The sequence below is a fragment of the Opisthocomus hoazin genome, chromosome 23 (assembly GCF_030867145.1).
Source record: "Opisthocomus hoazin isolate bOpiHoa1 chromosome 23, bOpiHoa1.hap1, whole genome shotgun sequence".
In the NCBI taxonomy this organism is placed as follows: Eukaryota; Metazoa; Chordata; class Aves; order Opisthocomiformes; family Opisthocomidae; genus Opisthocomus; species Opisthocomus hoazin.
This window is the reverse complement of record NC_134436.1, coordinates 6365636-6385343: the sequence shown is the minus strand read 5'-3', so window position 1 is coordinate 6385343 and position 19708 is coordinate 6365636. Positions and strand designations below refer to the sequence as shown.

At 43.6% G+C, this 19708-nt stretch overlaps 1 protein-coding gene across 3 annotated transcripts in view; it reads left to right on the top strand.

Moving 5' to 3' along the window:
* The window catches only part of RANBP17 (RAN binding protein 17), a 161164-nt gene extending 141456 nt beyond the window's left edge, over nt 1-19708 (top strand). For all 3 annotated transcript variants that reach the window (XM_075441995.1, XM_075441994.1, XM_075441996.1), the window contains 3 exons: nt 12042-12140; nt 16038-16165; nt 19137-19708. In XM_075441995.1, the coding sequence (XP_075298110.1) occupies nt 12042-12140; nt 16038-16165; nt 19137-19233 (324 nt within the window). In that variant the 3' untranslated portion in view covers nt 19234-19708. The remainder of the gene's footprint in view (nt 1-12041; nt 12141-16037; nt 16166-19136) is intronic.

Below are 19708 nucleotides of genomic sequence, written 5' to 3'. Positions count from 1 at the left end.
AAAGCGGCGAGTCGGCTTGCGGCACGGACCGCTGGAGGTGTCAGTGTTGGATGTGCACCCTCGGGCTAGGCAGCTGGTGTATGTATGCTTTTGTTCATCCCTTACTGGTTTATGTAGCCTTTAGGCCAGCACATGAAACAATCGTCCTACAGGGTCAGCTGCTGGTCAGAAGCAAAGTAAGAAAAGACTTTGCCTTAAAACGCGTCAGCCATCGTTTTAGTGCAGCTGGCACCTGCTACTGGTGCGCAGCGGGAGGGTTAGAGGTCAAAGAGGCAGTTGTTCTAAACTCAGTGATGGCTTAAAGGGACTTGTAGATTAATCTGCTTTATTAACTTCTGTATATTAGATAACTATTGCAGTGAATGACAGTCCGTCTTTCTGAATAAGTCCCTTCACCTCTTTCCCTTTTAAATTGGCTTTTGAGTAATGAATATTAAATAGAATACATTTCAGGGTAATTAAATGAAAGCATTAGGATGATGTTGTTTTACAATCGTATCTATAAGTTTCTTGTATATTTATCTTGCATTATTACTGTTCATTGCTTTTTGCTAGCAGAACAGAAAGCATAAATGTTTCAATTAAAGAAGAGAAACTGGCTGTATTTCTCAATAACCTCGTGTCTTCTACGCTGCATAAATATTTTCCAAAAGCAAATAAGTTAAGGAGAAGTATAAAAATGTTTTATTCCTTGTTTACTCGGTGCAATGTAATACTTTACATTACTTGGAAATGTTCGATTTCTGCTGGCCGCGGTTGTTTTATATAAAACACTAAGAGGTGCTGGTTTAGGGAAGGGCAAAAAAATATTGCCATTCCCTAGAATCTAACTAGTGATATGAATAGCACCAATAATTTTGTAAAGTTCACATTATAATTCAAAATCCAGTTAGAAGTGATGCTTGCAGTCTGGAAAGAAAGCAATATCTTTACAAAATGGATAGGGAAAGGTAACAATCCATTCCATGATCTGCTACTGGCAGATTTGCCATGTGAGTAATGAAACTCGCTCGCAGTGAACAAACACCCTCCTCTTCCCCCATTTAAAAAGAAAAAAAAGCAAATTTAAAATTCTAGAATAACAGTGGCTTACAAGGATGTTAATTGCTGTTAGATATGATAGCAGTGGCCCGTCGAAGCTGATAGCGAGTGAGATGCTGCTTGTGTAGAGATCCAGTGTTCGATGAGGCAATTGCTGCGGCGTTCTGACCTAGTCAGGGCTCATTTTCCGCGAACGGAGAGGACGTGTCAGGTGAAAAGGGCTGTGGCGTCGCCGAAAACTTCTAATGACTGGCGTACACGCAATAATGTGTCCTACTTAACCTTGACAGATTTCCGCTTTTCAGGACTCTGGATTGGAACCTCAAAATCCCTGTGTTTTCCGAGGCTATTAAATCGCTGTCGTTCTTGTTTGTTTGTGATCCTAGGAGATACCTTTGTGCTCAGGGTGTTTTCTGAAATTGTGAGATCCAGAAACTTAGTTTGATGGGATTCGTTTTTTCCCTGGTGCTTACTTGTTTGGGGTTTTGTGTTTTCTTTTACTGAAAATTGAGATTCTTGTGTGTTTACATGTCTCCAGGATCCTGCACAGTTCAAAAATAAAATACATTTTAAAAAAAAAACAAACAGTATCACAACAGGTTGATGAATTTGGGAACACTGTTAGTTTATCTCCAGTGATCTCAGCCTAGTTCAGGTTAGCGTAGTTTAACTTGAGCAGATCCTCTCAATGCTTTGCTGGGCACATCAGAGAAGAGACGGTTTAGCTATTGAAAGAGCACTATGCATAAAGGACGAGTACACAACATGGGATTTGACCTTTCAGTATAACCGTGTTTCTGAATTCGTGATTCGTTTCCCTTTAAAAAGAAAAAGAAATAAAAAAAAATTAAAAACGAAGTGTGTGCAACCATTCTTTAAAATCTTTTTAGTGTGACAAGTAAAGTAATCTTCCATTGATACTTAAAAGTCCATCTGCAGAAATTCAGGCAGAATGTTAGAGAGACGCAATATCTATTGAAATGTTGAGTGTCAAACTGCCAGGGTAATGTATTTAGTATGAAATATAATATTCAGTGCATTTTGTTTTGATGACTGCATGAAATAGCCTTGTGCTCTTATCCTTTGTTGTTGTTGTGAAAGATGATATTCACTAAGAAGTGTTGGTCACTATTCAGGACACAGTAGCAATATTCTTATTACCATCTTCATCATCTGTCTTTTATGTTTATTTGCAATAGCTTTGGTTACAGTTCAGTTCATTGGGATAACAAAAATACTTTTAATTGTTCCACAGAAGAAATTAGAATCAATTTAGGAACAGTTTGAAACCAGAAGAGGCTTGAAATCTGTTAGGCAATCAGTAATTAATACTTGGATTAGGCTTTTTAAGTTCTGTGCTGGTATGCTGCTCTGCCCCAGTAGAACGGAGTAGGTCCCTTTGCTTTATGGACAGTCCTTGCATAGTGGTTAGAGCCAAGCTTCTGGGTTTCTCACACTGATTTCCTGCAGGTGTGGTGTAAAAGCCCAGCCCGCCTCCCTGTCCCTCCCAATTATCTCCATATCGGTGCTAAACTAGGGTAAATACAGGTAAAATAATTACCCTGATTCTAATTTTGTCTGTGCTGCTGGTTACTGTTGCTGTGTGGGGGATGCCTCTGGGTCTGCTGCTGGCAGACATCCCCGCGGTCGGAGCCTGCGCTCACGCTGCCTGCAGATCCCAGCTGCCTTGTGGCAAGCAGCAGCAGGGCTCTTGGAAGAGGGGTCCAAAGATCTCAGCGCTGCTGCAAGGCCGGTGGATTATGTGGTAGATGCCAGGCTGGACCCGACTTGAAGGTGAGTGCAGGCTCAAGCCCAGCCTAAGGACCGCTCCTTGGCGCGTGGGGTTTGCGTCGCTGCGGGCTGCACTGAGCGCGCTTCCACTCAGTGTCAGCGTGAGTCTGGTGCAAGCTGGGGGTAAGCGCACGCTCAGTGTGAGATACCTTGAAGTTCCTTGGACAGGGGATTTAAAGCTGATCTCGCGCTCAGCCTTTCCCTCCGTGTGCATCTTTTTACATTTCTGGAACGTTTCTGTAGGTTAACGTGGAGATTAGTTTCAAATTGATTTCAGACTAAATGATTTTATTTTTCCAGTAATAGCATTTTCTGACCTTGTCTTCCCTCCCCAGTTGACTGACATTTTGGAAGGCCTTCCTGTAACAGAGATTTCGGAAAACTAATGATCCAGCAGGCAAAGATACCAGTTCCTGTGCTGAAATCCTGGTGCAACACTGAACATTGCCCAGATGTTTCTGTGCATCAACTCCCAGCACTTGATACAAGGGAAGGCACTGGTGAATGCCTCAGGAGCTGGAGAAGGGTAACGGCTCAAGCTTGAGGGATTTAAAGATGACGCACGCTGTAGGTCCTAGTGTTAGTTAAGGGGAAGACTGAAAGATTTAGGCATAGGGCCATTTACGTTCGTGTCGATAGACTCTTGGTGGAAGGCATTGGTGTGGGTGAAACTGCTGTTCTCTCCTCCCAAGAGCGTTAAATAATCTGTAACTAGTCATTAGGTTGAAGATGCTGGTAGTAGACACCGACTTCATCCCGTGTCACCTCTCGGATAAGAGTGCTGGCTGTGCAGGAAAGCGAGAGGCTCTCACCATGTGGACTGGAAAAAATGCTTAAGGATCATCTTCTGAGATAAGACTAACTGGGTTTACAAGGACCTAACCTAGCTGCTTCTTCATATACCGCTAAAAGCAGAGGGGAATGTGTATTATTTTTTATAAGGTTTTTAAAGAGCTCAGCCTTCTCCTACACCAAATCGACCTGAAGTTTGTGTTACAAATTATGGCAGGTTGTGCATTCCAAAAGTTTTAGTTAAATCACAGTTCTGTCATCTTTAAAAACAGCTGTAACATTGTATAGTTACAGCCACTTGTTTAGAAAGGGATGAATCTTAAATAAACAGCTTAGGTTAATTTAAAGTGATGCTCTAGTATCTGTAACTGAAAATCTCTGAATGCTACCAGCTAAAAAAATGCAGATTGAGGCTTGATGTCACAGTCTTAAATTATTCCAGCCTGAGGTGGAATAATTTGCTGTCTATCAGGGAGCACAGATGGATAGGCAAAAAGAAGCTGTGCAGATACACAAGTTTGTAAACATCTGTCAGCTACACCAGATACTCATACGCTGCCTGAAGTGCTAGATTTTGTATTTGGGTATGTGACATTCAACAGAGGGTTTACATGAAATTCAGCACAGACAGAAGCAAGTCAGCACACCCTGGAAGGTAATAATTAATGAAACGTGTCCCCTCCTCCCTGCAGAAAGAAGAGGTATTTCATTCATGAGGCATTTTCAGTGTTGCTGCAGTTAACTGTTCCCCTTCCAGTATTTAATGTAGCCAACCCTTAGACTAGGCAAAGCTGCTCCGTCCCATGAGACTTACTGCTTTTCTGTAGGTGACTCTGTAGCAGTCAGCTGGCATCTCTTCTCCATCCCTGATGGATGCCAGCTCACCCAGGAGTACGGTCCTCCTTAGGATAGACAGACCCAGTTCTGATAGGCAAGACTGGACCCGAGTATTACAGGCCTTCACATAAAAATTCAGATGCAACTGTAATTTGAAAAGGACGTGTTCTGTCGTGTTAGAATATGCCCTCAGATTAGAGAGAAGATACTAAAATTACTGTTTGAAAACACAGCAGCATAGGGCAAAATCTTTGGCTGCGAGTAGCTCGTGTGCCGGGTGGAGCTGCTGCCGTGTTCCAGCTGTGCTGCGGTTACTCCCCAGCGCAGCAAGAACATCTGCTTTGGGATGCCGCTGACTGCTTGAAAGGCAGCTCACTGCTGGCTCTGGGTGGGGAATGATGAAAGTAAGCCTTAGCTTTGGGAAGTCCACTTTGGACTACTGGTGTCTATGTTGTTGTGCTATTAATGTACAACAGTTTATTTTAACAGTGGGAAAAATATAGAAAGCTACAGTGGATCTGGGGTAGTAAATTTAATGGGCGTGTTGCAGGTGCCTGTTGTTAGCATGAAGCTGTCATCCTAAATGTGTCTTTTTGAGTGTGCACTCATGTTTCTCTTTCAGATACAAAGTCAGGTTTGACAGAAGTTAGTGCAATCTTACCTTACGATTATATCTGCTGGCTCTGATTGGGACCTACTTCAAGTAAATCTCCCATGCTCAGCCGTTTGTCCAGTTCTAAAGACATATCCAGGGCATTACCAAGCTCCACGCTCCCTGGAACTGTTTCTTATTCAGATCTGTATCCATCCCTTTTCCATTCCTTCTGAACACTGGGAGAAAGGACTCTCCCAGCAGGACATAGCATACGACTGATAGGAATACCCTGTGAAAGTTACACTTAAATCATATCTCAGTCCATCAGCTGCAGGCATATACTAGTTGACGGTGTTCAGTGCGTCCCCAGGTGCCTTGTCCTGACACCAAGACTGGATTTTTTTCAGCCATTTATATCTTAATTTTTCATAAAAGGAAGCAAAAAGGCCAGACCCAATTGAGCTGTTCCAAATGGAGATACAAGATTGAGTCCCTCACTGTTTTAAGCTTCAGCAGCTGAGTCATGACATTTTAGTTATTAATGTTTATTTAAATATATATAGTGGAAGTAGGTATAAATAGGGTGAAATGCTGTATGCTGTGGACAGAAATCTGGAGCAATCTAGGCTATACAGGCTGAAGGAAAAGCTTGGTCTGAGGGTGGCTTGGAGAGCGGCCGTTGGAAAGAGCTCTGTGGTTGCCTTAGCCCGGTTTCATGGGCTGCCTGTGTCTTCTGACTGATGCCCTCTTCTCTCTCTCCCGCCCGCCCTCCTTCCACAACGCCTCCTCTACATGCAACAAAAATTAGCAGCAGGACGGGAGAGAGCTGCGAGGGTGTCCAGAAGGAAAGCTGCTGCGGTGGGACGCGGCCTGTTGTTCGGTGCCGGAGGTGGAGGCTGCCCACGTCGGCCGCAGCGCCAGCCTGCCGCGCTTCTGCTGCTCCCCAACAGCTTGTTCAGAGCTCTGTGTTGGCCTAATGTGATTCCGTGAGGCAGGGCGACCAGAGGCCTGATTCTGAAACTCTCATATATTGCAAATCTCAACTGATTTGCTGTTTCTGGCAGCTAGATATTTTTAGTTCAGGAATAATGGACTGGTTCTCACTTCCATAATAAATAAAGGCTTTAGTTGTCTTATTTCATCTGGAAATTTTAGCTCTGAACGTGCAAAATACCAATGTGAAAGTTAGGCTTTCTGGTAAAATAAATATTTTAAAACAACAGATTAAAATTTAAGGTATTTAATAATCTTGGAGCATTTAAATCTTCCTAGTATTACTAGTAAATGATGATCCATCTATTGATAGAGGAAGACTTGATGATGAAAGAACTGAGAACTCCAAAGAACATTTAAATTAGTAATCACAGCTCCTAAATTAAGAGCGGATGGTCTGAAGCTAGAGCTATAAAAACCCACCAAACTTCATATGCTAAACAATGAAAAAATCTGAATCTTTTTCAGATCTGAATGGAAAAAAGGAGTGTTATTACCAGCAAAGTCTTTGGTTAAAAGCTGTGCGTGTTCTTGACTGTTCTAAATCCTTTATAACGGAATACATACTGCTCTCCTTGGTATTAATATAACATTCTTTATGGTAAAATATGATTAGCTGCAGCAGAATAAAATACTCATCCCAACATATTGGAGAGAGAAACGAGTTATGGGACCTGCAATGATGCAAGTGCTCTTTATTGATAACATGGAGCAGCAAAAAAAGTCTTTTTAATGGAAAGGAAGCTTCTTTTCCAACTTCCTTTAGAATTAGTTTTCATAATGAGGGTTATCTGGACCAGCATCTTCCTCCTCCACCCAGGAAAGAAAGAGGCTTTGAAGGAGGAGAAGCTCTGAAAAATTAATTTATTGGAAGAACAGTTCTTTGTTCTTGCCTGTTCTGTCAATAGTTCCTTTTGTAGAGAACAAATGTGTCAGGAGAAACATTTATTGAACCAGATAAAGTGATGTGTTCAAGATGAGAAGAGCAGCAAGGTTGCTGTTTTGAACTAAGTAGGACATAGATTATCTGTTCCCCTGCCCCCTTCCTTTTTAGTGTCTCTCCCCACCTTGAGACCTTGTTTTCTGCCTGAGTCAGCGGGAGGGCTGGAGCCTGCCCCACGCCTCCGGCAGCTGCCCCGGCTGCGGGAGTGCCGCTCCGCTCTAGGGGTCTGTGCCAGCATCTGGGAAGTCATTTTCCTGAAGCAAAGCGTTTCACTTTCTACCAGTGTGGTATTTTCCACCTAGAAATCAAAAATTCCGTACGTTTGATCAGTTCTGCTTCTGTGCTCTGTGCTTTGTTTTGCCATTGAGTGGCTTTGTGGTCTCCAATTAGATGATGAGACTTCTGGCAAAGGGGAGCAAGGAGGGTGTACCATAGCATGGGTTTCCCTCTGACACCTGCACGCTGTACAGGCACGTCCACCTGAACCCCACCAGCTGCTTCTGCTGCCCGGTAAGAGGGACAGCAGGTCTCTAGCAACAGCACGGCCAGGGCTTGGCGATGGCTGGAAGGAGCAGAGGAAGCTGAGGAGATGCCCCAGGTCTGTATCACAACGGCTTTCCGTACAGACTTGGTTCCTCAGTCAGCCCCTCTGGAAAATGTGACGGTAATGCTGATGTATCTCAGCGGCGTGCTTTGAAGCTAACTAACATCTGGGAAGCGCTCTGCAGTTCTCGAAAGAAGTGAAGTAAAAATGCGGACAGTGCTGCTGCTGTTGGCAGCTGAACGCTTGCTCGTGTGCCTGGGTCCAGCTGATGGCCTGGGAGTGGGCAGGGTTGCTCTGGGGCACCGGTGCTGGCCGCATAACTGCAGCCATCCCTTCGTTTGTAGGTGTTACTGAGCAAGATCTCATCTTCAGAAAGTTGCGGTTATCGTTTCTTGTCCTGGTTTTGGCTGGAATAGAGTTCATTTTCTTCCCAGTAGCTGCTGTGTTTTGGATTTAGTACAAGAAGAACGTTGGTAATGCTGATATTCTTAGCTGTTGCTATGAAATCAGGGACTTTTTTCCAATTTCTCTTATTCAGCTACTGAGCAGGTGTGCAGGAGCTGGGAGGGAGAACAGCCAGACAGCTAGCCAAGCTAGCCCATGGAAATATTCCATACCACAGACACCACACTCACTTTATAAGGAGGGTTGGCCCAGGGGCAGGAATCCTCCTCTCTCGTTTCCATGGGTTCACATCCTCTCTTGCCTGAGAGTTCGAACTTTTCCAGGAGTTCCATCTGTTCCAGGAGTTTTGCAAAATCCATGATTTTCCGGGTTCTGTGATTGCTGCTCAGGGACTGGCTGAGAATCAGTCATCGGGTGGTGAGAAAAATTGTATATAGTTTGTTTTGCATATTCATTATTATCATTAATAGTAGTAGTGTTAGTATTTACTTTGTTGTTGTGTTAAACCGTCTTTATCTCAGCCCACGAGTTTCTCCGTTTCTCCTTTTCTCCTCCCCATCCCACTGTGGGGAGAGAGGTGAGCAAGTGGCTCTCTAGTGCTTAGTTGCCGGCTGCCGGATTAAACCACGACATTACTGTACCAGTTGCCATCATGTATACAAGTGCGTGTAAATGTGTGTCAGCAAATGATATACGAAGAAGGCACGTTATTTCAGAGCCTCCCTCAGAAGCTTAAAGAGTTTCAGTTCCTTCATGACCTGAGCAACTCAAGGGAGCAATAAAAATGGGTTTGTATATATACGGAGCTGTGTGTAAAGTGTCTAGAAATTATTTCCTGGCTGGGTCGACCTGTTTCTCCTGATTACAGCAGAGCCAAATCACTGATCACATGAGGTCTGAAGGAGGAGGCTGCAGATGTCACTTGTCAAGGTGGGAAGAAGCTGTTCTATATTACGTGAAAATAGTAGAGAGGCGGGAGAGGGAGAATTAATGAAATTAAATGAACGCCTGATACCTCTGCCCAAGAAGGAGTTAAAGTCTGGTACATCACCAGTAAATGTGCTGTTTGCTGAGGCAAAGCTTCATTGTAAAGTAGCAGGAGCCTTGTCTAGGCCAGCTCGGTTGCCTTGCAGATGGACCCGTGCAGGCTGGCTCCCTCAGAACGAAGTTCTTTCCAGCAGGAGTGGTCTCCCAGCGCTCGTTTGCGGGTGCGACCGCTCTCGGGTTGTGTCGGCAGCACTGTAAGACAAAGAAGGAGCTGGCATGCGAACAGCTCGCGGTAGCCTCCTGCAGAAGTCGCACAGGAAACCAAAGCTACGGAGTGAAACAAAGCAGCAGCAATAGTTGTGAGGGAGAAACGTGGAAAACAGGAAAAGGGAAGTTTCAGGCTCTTACCAGGGATTTTGGTGCCATTCATCTTGGTGGAATGAGACTCAATGATTGCTGATTGTCTTCTGCCTGTGCCATAATGCACTCCTGACAACCTCCAGCAGAGATCTTGATGTGATAGATGGGTTTTCCCCAGTTTTATGCACGCAACTCTTAATGCTGAGCCGAACACCTTGATTACTACTTCTTTTAATCTTTGCAAGAAACGGGATGTCTAAGACGTCTGCAAAGACAGCAGAATAGGATTCCAAATTGTGCACCTCTGCGAGTAGTAACCTTACGTAACTTCACGAGAGGCATTAATCACTGTTGCAGAGAGCCCGGGGCAGGTGTTGGCCTTGGTCGTATCAGTGCGGTGGTACCACTAGTCCCAGCAGTTCCTTTGAACAGAGGCAACTGTGTGGGAAAGCATTAGAGCTTGGCGGTTCTGCAGCTGTCTCGTGGAACTGAAAGGAATGGGTTGAGCCGTGAAGAAACCAGACACGCACATGTCCAGGTACGAGACCTAGCTGACTCTTGAACACAGTGTTGTTCCCTGCCCGTCCAATGATTTCTAAAAGGGTTCTCTTTCATTAATTCTTACAGTCAGAAGTGGAATTAAAAATGGTTGACAGTAGGATCTTGCCAGAGGAAAAGCTTGGGAGCGCGAGGGAGGCTTTCACCGTTGCCTGTCCTGGTTGGCCAATATCAAAGCACACAATTAATCGTTACTGCTTTGGATTGCTTTAGATGGCTTTGTTTTTATGAGTTGTAATGCTCATCATATTCCCTGTTTATTTCAGCACTGTCTGTACTGCTGCTGCGCAGAGACAAATAAGAGCTTCCCAGGTGAATTGTGGACGTTTTGGTCTTCTTCCATATTTAGGCCCAAAACTTTCCTAAAATATGTGCTTTTTAGTTCATTGGCAATTTAATAGCAATTCTGGGGTAGAGACTTTAAGGACATGCTCAGGAGTTGTTTGATAAAGCTGGAGCTTGAAGAGATGGCACTTCTCCTCTGGGTCAGGTGTGAACTTGTCTCTGCGCGTGCCCTCTTTAGATTGAGCATCACGTTGAAAGCCTCTCTACGTGCACAGCACTTTTTCCAGGAAACACGCGTATGTCAGTCGTGGTGCTCTGACTAAATCACAGCTTGAGTGAGTTTGTTTAATTACTTAAAAAAAATGTCCTAACAGCCGGCTTTGTTGCAAGCTACGGAGAAGAAAACCTGGAAATGAATGAATTCTAAGAAGTTGTAAATTACTGTTCATGTTTGGAATACAATCCCCTGTCAGTACTTGTGCAGAGGGTTTGGATTGTTTACATTGGTTCCAAAGCCTTATAGAACTGGTTTTGTCCTGCGAGTAATGGAAAATAGTTTGCCTGATACATAAACTGTCAAGTCAGGTGAAGAATTGGCCTTTCCCACGCCAGACCGTGTGTTCCTAACCTGAGAGCTCGAATGATTTGTGGATATCTCTGTTCCAGGTGATTTGTAGTGCGAGGATTCATCTTTTTCATTTAGTGAAACACGCTGTTTGACTTCGCCTTGGTCAGTTATTACAGGCTAGTTTGCAGAGTGGCAGCTCTCTGGAGACCCTGCTCATAGCTGCTCATTGGCCTAGAAGAAAGGATTTAATGATTTTCTACTTCCTCTATGTTTGGTTTTAGGGTGTAGATATTTTATAAATGTGAGTCAAACTACTTACTGGTGACATTTTACAAATTTTCACCCTGTTTAATCTCTGAGTAATGTTTTTAGGTTCGTGTATGTTGTGGCCTTTGGCATTTTGGACTAACGTATCTCAAGGATATCTTAGAGCATTTTATCTTTAAGTGGATTCTATAGTTATTTTGTAATTTCTTTTTACAAAAATTGTGCCGGTCCCTAAAATAAGTCCTACCCTCCCTAGCTAGACACACCAGAGACACAGAAGCACAGCAAGACCAGAAGAGGCCTCAGAGGCAGAGCGCTCCGTGTGGCATTAGCTGAAGGCTCTGGTGACGTGCCAGCCAACGAGCAAAGTGAATTATGTAGCTTCTGTTTGGGTGCCAATAGAACTTAATTGTATGAGTTGATAGATCTCAGTGCTTTGTAAAGTTGATGAAGTGGCTTTGTCCCTGCTGTAGAGCTCCATAAAGTAAGTCACAGAAGCAAAGTCCAATGGCTAAACTCAGCGGCTGGATTTGTAACTGCAGTGGAAATGGTGTAGATTTGTAGGCTTCTTGCTGTAATCAGTATTGCCTTCATCAAAACAGGGAGTGCTCCCTTCAAATGCCTTGCAGTCTCATGCACGAGGAAAGGTGGATGTGAGAAAACCAGAATCTTGCAGAGCAGCTAGGGATTAATCTGAAACTAATATAGATTACTGGCCACACATGTATTGCTCTCCTAGAAGTAGTGTGACAACAGGGCAAGTCCCTGTAGTAAAGTCAAAGCCCGTACCTTAAATTAGCACAGCTCTAAATCTCAATTCATACTTGTTTTAACTTCAACTTTTTCTTCAGAGCCGAGCTTTGACATTTCGTTTTCTTTAACTTTCTTCACCTGGGAGTTTTGGTTATGGAAATATTTGTTTGGAAGAATGACTTTTGTAATACCGTGGTCATATATGAAATCTCGGTTATTTCAGCATGGTCAGTAAAGGTTTTGTTAATTTTTGCTTCTCGCCACATCACACAATGTAACAACAGTATCCATATTCATGTAAACTGTCTGAATTTTCTTTCAGATGATGTCAATCCTGATGAACACCATCATTTTTGAAGACTGCAGAAACCAGTGGTCTGTGTCAAGACCGCTGCTTGGACTTATACTTCTCAATGAGAAAGTGAGTATTTAAGAAATGCCACCATATCCACGCTTCACGTGCGCAAATAGTTGAAATAATTATTTCATGTAGAACAGAGCTGCCTGTTGCCCTTCAAATCCCCCATCTCTTTCCTTGGGACGTCGCTCCATTATGTCCACGCTAGGAGTGGAGAGTAGGGTTCAGCTCATGTGCTGTGTGAGTATTTTACAGAGTAGTTCACAGAGGCTGAGTGGCTTCGTTGTGATGAAAAATCCTCTCAAACCTTTCCCCAGCTTGTACACCCAACCTTAGGTTGAGCAAGGGTGTCGTTAACCGTTTTTTGATTAAATTCTATGTCTTCACTTTTCCAGAATTAAGCAAGAATAGAAGTTATGCGAGCTCGTCTGGCTTTTAGATAGAAATATGAAACAAGAACACTGTGGAAATCACATCAGAAAAATTGCTTCCTAGAAGAACAGTTAACCAATTTCTTTTTCTGAAAGGTTTCACAGGAACAACTGGCTTTGGGGGGTATTATCTGAGCGCTTACGGTTAAGTTACTCGCATTGATTGCAGTTTGGATTGTGTGCATCTGTGGCAAATTCTGTAAACCAGGAAATACTCTGCAATTTGCCCTTTCAATAAAATCTGAAACTATGAATTTGGATATACCCATCGTGTTTCCCTGGTGACTTAATAGAGACAATATTGTCTGAAATGGAAACCATCTGGGTAAATGAATGCGAGTTGATCTAAATGTGTGCATTTTTTGTATGGCAAGGCATTGTTTCTGAAGATATTGACCTGTTGTATTCGTCATACTTCAGAGCCAGCTCTAACTTTATTCTGAATTGCTTTATCTCTTGGGCAGTCACAAGCCTCAGTGTATTACTGCTTTGGAGAATGAATTGTCTATACAATAAGAGGGTGCTAGAAAAAAATAAGACACTAAGATTAGCGGCAACTGCATACATTAAAATTCAAACTGAAATCCCAGCTATGGAAGGAAACTAATAGAAGAAGAAAATATATCAAGAAGAGAAGCGCTGTCTCATCATTCACCTGTGCTGAAGGATCCAATTTTAGCCATATCCAATAGCACTGTCATTCATCTTCTTGGTGTGTTATTGTGATTTAAATCCAAGCTCTATAAGAGAGAGCAGTTCTTTTAAAATGATTGAGAGGGAATAAGGGCAAATTCAGTGTTTAGGAAAACTTTATGACATCACAATATTATACTTTACAGATGGAAGCAATATTTCCTACTTTGGAAGGAAAACTAATCATTTTCTATCTGCTCTGAGTCACTGCATCATTATAAAAGTGGGAAATAAGTAGTTTTGTGCATTCCCAATCTTGTTCAAGACGACACTTTTGTTTATATAATGCTTCTGATTTATAGCATTTAAGTATTAGCCTGACTACATATTAATTATGTGGTTTTGATGCTTCAGTATAAGAAGAAATTAAATATTTCACTTGAAGATAAAACCGTGGAGCTGTAAATCATAAGGAATAAATTTGTGAGTGGCAGAATATTCTTTTTACTGAAATTAGACTAGTTCTAGTGATTATGTGTTTTGCTTAGTAGACATGGATATGTACAAGCACCTTTACTTACGAACAAGCCTTACATTTCTTTTGGAAGGATGGAGAACAGGAAATAGGATTTACAATATTTGTATTGCCCCTTTTGCATGAAGGTAATTTATTTCATGTTCAGAAAAGTGGGACACGTACTTATATATGGCTGTAAAAGTCACCTTTTCTTGGCTCATTTCAGCGCACTGCTGGTTTGTTTATTGGAAATGGGTTCCTTCAGGTAGGGTCTCTGTCTCTGCGGTTCCTGAGATAGCAAGCACACATTTACCATGTTTTACAGCTTGTTCTCTTCTTCTTTTGTTTTAATGAGATCTTCTTTGCCTATAATTCATCTCAAAGGGAAAGCATCAGGTTTACTTTGGGACTCGGCAAAATTGGGATTTATACATGCTTGCACCAACAGGGGTAGTTATGGCAAAACAGGAATCATACTCAGAGTCCACCCTAAAGCAATGCTAAATCTTCTGAGACGGCATCAGCTTAGTATGAAATGGGGTGGTTGCAGGTGGCTCCTGACGCTGTTCCCATACGGAAGTGCAGCGGCAAGATTAATTTAAATCCTAGGGGCAAGAGGCTGGCAGAAAAAGCCCTCTGTATCCTGATAATGTAGCAGCCTTGTCTCTTTTTTGCTGTTGTCCTTCAACCAAAGAACACAGGCATTCGAGTGTAGAGGCAAAAGTGATGTTATTGCAGAGAAGCCCTGGAAACCCCAGGGCTCAGAACAGCTCCGTAGTGTTGAAACGGAGATGCCGTGGGATGCCGTACTCATCAACGGTCGGCAGAGATGTTATTCCTTGCTGTTACTTGAGCATGCTGTTAATGCTTTCCGTTATGGAAACAACTGAAGCTGTTCTTGGAATGCCTCATGTCTAAAAACAACTTGTGGACGCTGGACAAGATGTTGGGGTTGTGGCCGCCTCTGCGTTGAATTCTGCATTTGTCACCTTGAGACAGGGCTTCTGGGAATGTCTTTGTTGCGGGCAGGTATTTCATCTTTTCCACCAGCTCCCAGGTGATTTTCAGTTTTGAGGTCCTAAGTAGTTCGAGACCCAGCTGTTTGATCAGCTGCTGCCTTCGCTTCCAGTACTGCTGCAGTGGTCAGCAGAGATGCGTCACGCAGGATGTTTCTGGTTTGAGAGGAACTGGGTTGAGGGCAAGCATAATATGCCCAGCAGACATTAAAGCAGACACTTCCTAGAATCCTGTGGAGTTGTCAGGGCTTAGCGTTAGTGTGATGGTTTTAGTACATTTTCTTTTGTTATCCCATATGTTCTTCGTGTGTACAGAAGAGCTGTGATTTTTATGGAAAAGATGTGTGTTTAATTTGAGATTTGTTTAAGGTTTAAACAGGTTTAAAAGCATGAAAGGTTTTAAAAAAAAGTCTGGCAAACAACTCCCAGACTTTTGTGCTTTCTGACACTCTGTATGACACCCTACAAGTTACAGTAACTTCAAAAGTCTACGCAATTTTGCATACTGAAATCTGATTTTCAGCCTACCTTTAACAAGTTATCTTGTTATACACCTGAAGTTTGGGGAATACTGTCAATATTCCTCTTGACTGCAATATCAGACTGCTCAGAAGCTTTGCCAGGTACTTGGGCGCAGGTTTGTCAGGATGGTTCGTTCTCCTCTGAATAATTGGCTGTATTAGTCCTTCTGCCATGGATGTGCTTACGCCCAAGGCCATAAGACTTTGACTGACACAGCCGATATAATAAAGACTAAACATTATGTGACTTGCTTGGCTGTAGTAGTAGGGTAGTGGATAACACTAGAGAACCCCTCCTGCTCCGTATTTCTAGACTAAACCAAAATTTTCCTAAGGTGATAAAAAGTTCTATTTTAACTAGTCTATAGATCTGCCAGAATATAATGGGAATAGTAATATAGAAAATCATACAGATTACTTAGCTTCTAAAAAAATGAAGGTGAGTCTTGTCTCGTCACAGCACTGAAGTGATCAGAGCCCACAACAAAGTGTGCAAATTTGCACCGTTCTGAGGACTTGAGAAGTCATCGGGGCTATTTCTGCTGCCTCTCCTAGGTGGCTGGCTGTGTTGGAACTGGTTAGGCGGCCAGCACCCGCTGGTGAGAGGCCCACCAGTGGTTAGCACTGCACTGCAGTCGTGCTGGACGGCTGAAGCTGGTGCGCTGCAGGGACGCAGCCTCTGAAGCCCGGTGCAGCTAGACCTCTGCGTGCTGTTTGCCAAACTCCTCTCCCGGAGGGCAAGGGGTGAAGCAGCTGCTCAAGAGTGTTCCAGATTCAGATGAGTAACTCTGGATTTAAATTTCCAAACCTTGTTTTTAACGTTCTCCGCTTTTCTGTCATAGTACTTCAGTGAACTAAGGGCGACCTTAATAACCAGCCAGCCTGAAAACAAACGTGAAGTCCTTGATCAGTGCTTCAGGAACCTCATGGAAAGAGTTGAGCAAAACCTTTTGGTGAAGAACAGAGACAGGTAAGTCCGCAACACATAAGTAAGCTGAAAGAATAAATGACAAATGGAAACTTTAACTGGAAAAAAAATGGAACATAGGAAGTATTCCAGGTATCCTTGAACTGCAGTTCCTTTTGAAAGGAAGGTAATACCCTGTCAAAGAGTTCATCCCTAGACTTACCAGTTAGAGCCTGAACATCTGATAATTATGTATTTTCCTGGTCAGAAATGTATTTCCTAATTTAATCCCAAAGTCAAGGCTTGCCAGGCTGCAGCTGCTGCTTTTTCTCTTGGGGAAAACTACGCCATTTCAGGAGGTGAGCTTCAGAGATTCTGTTTTCCAACCCTAAGCCCCTCTGATAAAACACTTGCTTTTCAGCATCCAGAAGTGCTGTACTCTTTGTTGGGGTTAAGCAACTGCTGGTGAACTGCCAGAACGAGAAGGGGTCCGGTGGGGCCACTGACACAGTGTAGACAAACGAGGCAAGGATTTTTTTTTTTTTATTTTACATAAATCAAAAATTCACACAGTCTTGCCTTCATTTGAAAAATAGAATGGAAGCCTCCACCAAAGAAACGGCGAGTCTGTCTGTGTTTCATGTTCAGACAAACTTTTTGTTACTAACTAGGTGCATTTTTCATTCTGTGTGCATTATTCAACCAAAGCAAACCTTGAAGGTGCAGCGACACCACCTAAGTCCAGACGGTGGGTCTTCCTGGAAAGGTTGAAACAAACTGGAAAGGGGCTTGGAGAGAATTGATGGCTAAAACCATTTGGTGATCTGATTTATCCAGCTTCTTCTGTTGGCATGAAAATTATGTTCAACTTGTTTAATTCTTAAATAGTTTTAATTATGGTCTCCACAGTTTTGTTTCATTCTCCTATTAAATTCTGGCATTAAAAGTGTAAGTTCCTTGTGGCCTGGCTGTGGATGATAGCCAGACACAGGGGAATTTGGAAGCAGACCCAGAGGAGTGCAGAGATCACATCCAAGGCACTAATAAATCAGACAGGCTTTCTGTCAAACTTCTGATGTATGATGGATCAGCAGAAAACCTGGGCAAAAGGCAGCGAGCCAGCGGGAAGGAAGAGAACGCCCGTTAAAACAGAAAAACGGAGCTGACAGTGGCAGCCTGTGGCACGTCGTCTGACCTTAGAGCTGTAAATGCCAAGGGGGGGTTCTTTGACTCAACAGTCCTTCAGGATTTAAAAAAAAGTAAAAACTGAGTAAAACTTGTTCTTCTAACTAGATCATTTCTGAGTTTCGTATCTATTTATAATTATTGAAGGCAAGAAGCCCTTAAGATAACGTCATTATACTTTGCTGTGCGTTTTCTCTGAGAGCTGCAGACCTAACGGACAGAAAGGGGCTGGTCAGAGGGTCCAGCCTGGGGCTGGGGAAGGTGGGCCGGCTCCCTGTCCCCTCCAGGCAGGCAGGAGGGGTGGTGGGTGGGCAGCACGGGGAGTCCAGCGCTCTGCTCGCTCTGCTCTCCCTGTTCCGGGCGTGGACAGAGGCTTCCATCGCTTGGGCTGCCGGCAGAGATCAGGTTTGGGAAGCGTTAGATTCAAACATCCGTGGATTTGGAGGGGATTGTCGTCTCAGAGTGCTGCGGAGCACTCGGACAGTGGTGTGGCGGGGCAGGCAGGGAGGGATGGGTGAGGTGTGAGGGGGACAGAGCTAACTCGGTCCAACGAGCAGCTCGTCTGTCTCGGCAGCATCCGCCCCTCTCACCTGGGAAGACTTTCAAGCCATCGCTTCCCCAGCGAGCAGCAGGAGTTAATACGATGGCTTTTCTGTTTTCAGCTCTTGATTTGTAATCCTTCTCAGATTTATTCTGTGGAACAGGAAGTTTCTTTTAACTGTGATTGTTTAAAATTGGGCAGAAATCAATTTCCATTAGTAAGGAAATAAGCACAAACGTAAAAAATTATGAATAGAATAAAAAATGACCTCATAATTGCATCCTGTATTGCCACATGCAGCAAGCCCCGGTTTGCCACACTGCTGCTGCACGTACCCGTAAAGCACGGTGGAGGCAGGCAGGAAGGATTATTACCCCGGGTCCTGCAGCGAGACCTTTGCTGAGATCCCACCAGCTTGGCAGGCCACCTGGCCACCGGTCCTTTGCAGGAGGGAGCCCAGAAGAGCCGTTCTTTGGGAAGCTTTATTAGCCTGGCTATGGTTTGCCAGCAAAGTCCGACACGATCAAAGCGAAGAGCATTGAGGCAACAAAAAAAAAAAGAACATTTGAAAAACCCTGAATGCAGGGCGCAGTCTATGTTTCTGACATTCTAAATCATTTTTGTGGGGATTTTGGTTGTTTGGGTTTCTGACAGACATAGACGAGTTGTGATAAACAGCAGTTGAACTCTTCGTTTCACGCAAGGACCGGCCATGGGGGTAGATCAGCTTGGTGCTGCCACGCAAGCTGAGGCAGAGTGGTGGTTCAGTCTCAGGCGTGATGCCACCGGACGGACTCCACGTCCTGCACCTGCCGGTAGAGAACTGGTGGGGAATGTTTCTGTGACTGCATTCTGTGCCAGATGGGTGACAGTGCGGCATTTCGCTGAGGGGCAGGCTGGACTCTGACACCGCTCAGGAGGGAGGAAGGTGGGTCTGGGAGAGCCTGGCCTTGGTGGCCATCTGGACAGCGTCCCCAAGAGCCCTTGGCTGGAGGTTGGGGAGGAAGGACATGTTCGGAGTCACGTGAGAAGGAAAGGTTTCTTGTTGCATTCGTTTCCCAGATGACTTTTTAAATGTTTCACACTGTTGGCAGGCAGAGTTCATAATGCTCCCCATACACGTTTGTGTGCTCATTGTTATTTTATAGGGCTGGTTTTTGAGGGCACCCAGTGATTTCGTTTGGGAGCTTTCCTCTATTTCTCTTTCAATTTAATTGACATTATAGACACTCGTTTTACCGATTCTTGAAATACATCTGTCAGCATCGCGCATCCTTTAACCAAGCGTCTGGGTTCTCTTTTTGCCAGGTTCACTCAGAATATGTCGGTCTTCCGAAGAGACATGGCCGAAGCTCTGCGCAGCGAAGGGGCCTCGGATCCCGGCAGTTTGGATATGATGAGTTGACGGTGGCCTTGGGAACGCAGCACTGGCAATAAACCGACTCGGAAAGTTTGGGGACCCTGTTCTGTTGTTGGATAGATTTTCGACCCTTGAGAAAACTATTTTTTTAAGATATCTTCTGCCTTTTTATCTCTCTGGCCTAAATGTAAGGATTTATAATAGCAAAAACAGTGGAAAATCAGCCCTAGTTTGAAGGGCGTTTTCAGCCTTTCTTATCGAAATTTATTATACTGTTATTTTATCTTTATGAAGCGGTGTAGAAACAGTACTTAACCAAAGAACATAATAAATATGCATTCCTTCTAAACTTGTATCAGTTAATGATTCTCAGTTCTGCACGTAACAGTAAGTAATATCTCATCAGTTAAAAACTCCAGGCTCACTCTGAGGTCATATTTGTTTGGAAATGAGATGAAAGCCAGCACAAATTTTATGTGACATCTTTTTGAAATAATAAAATTACTATTTTTCTACAAAA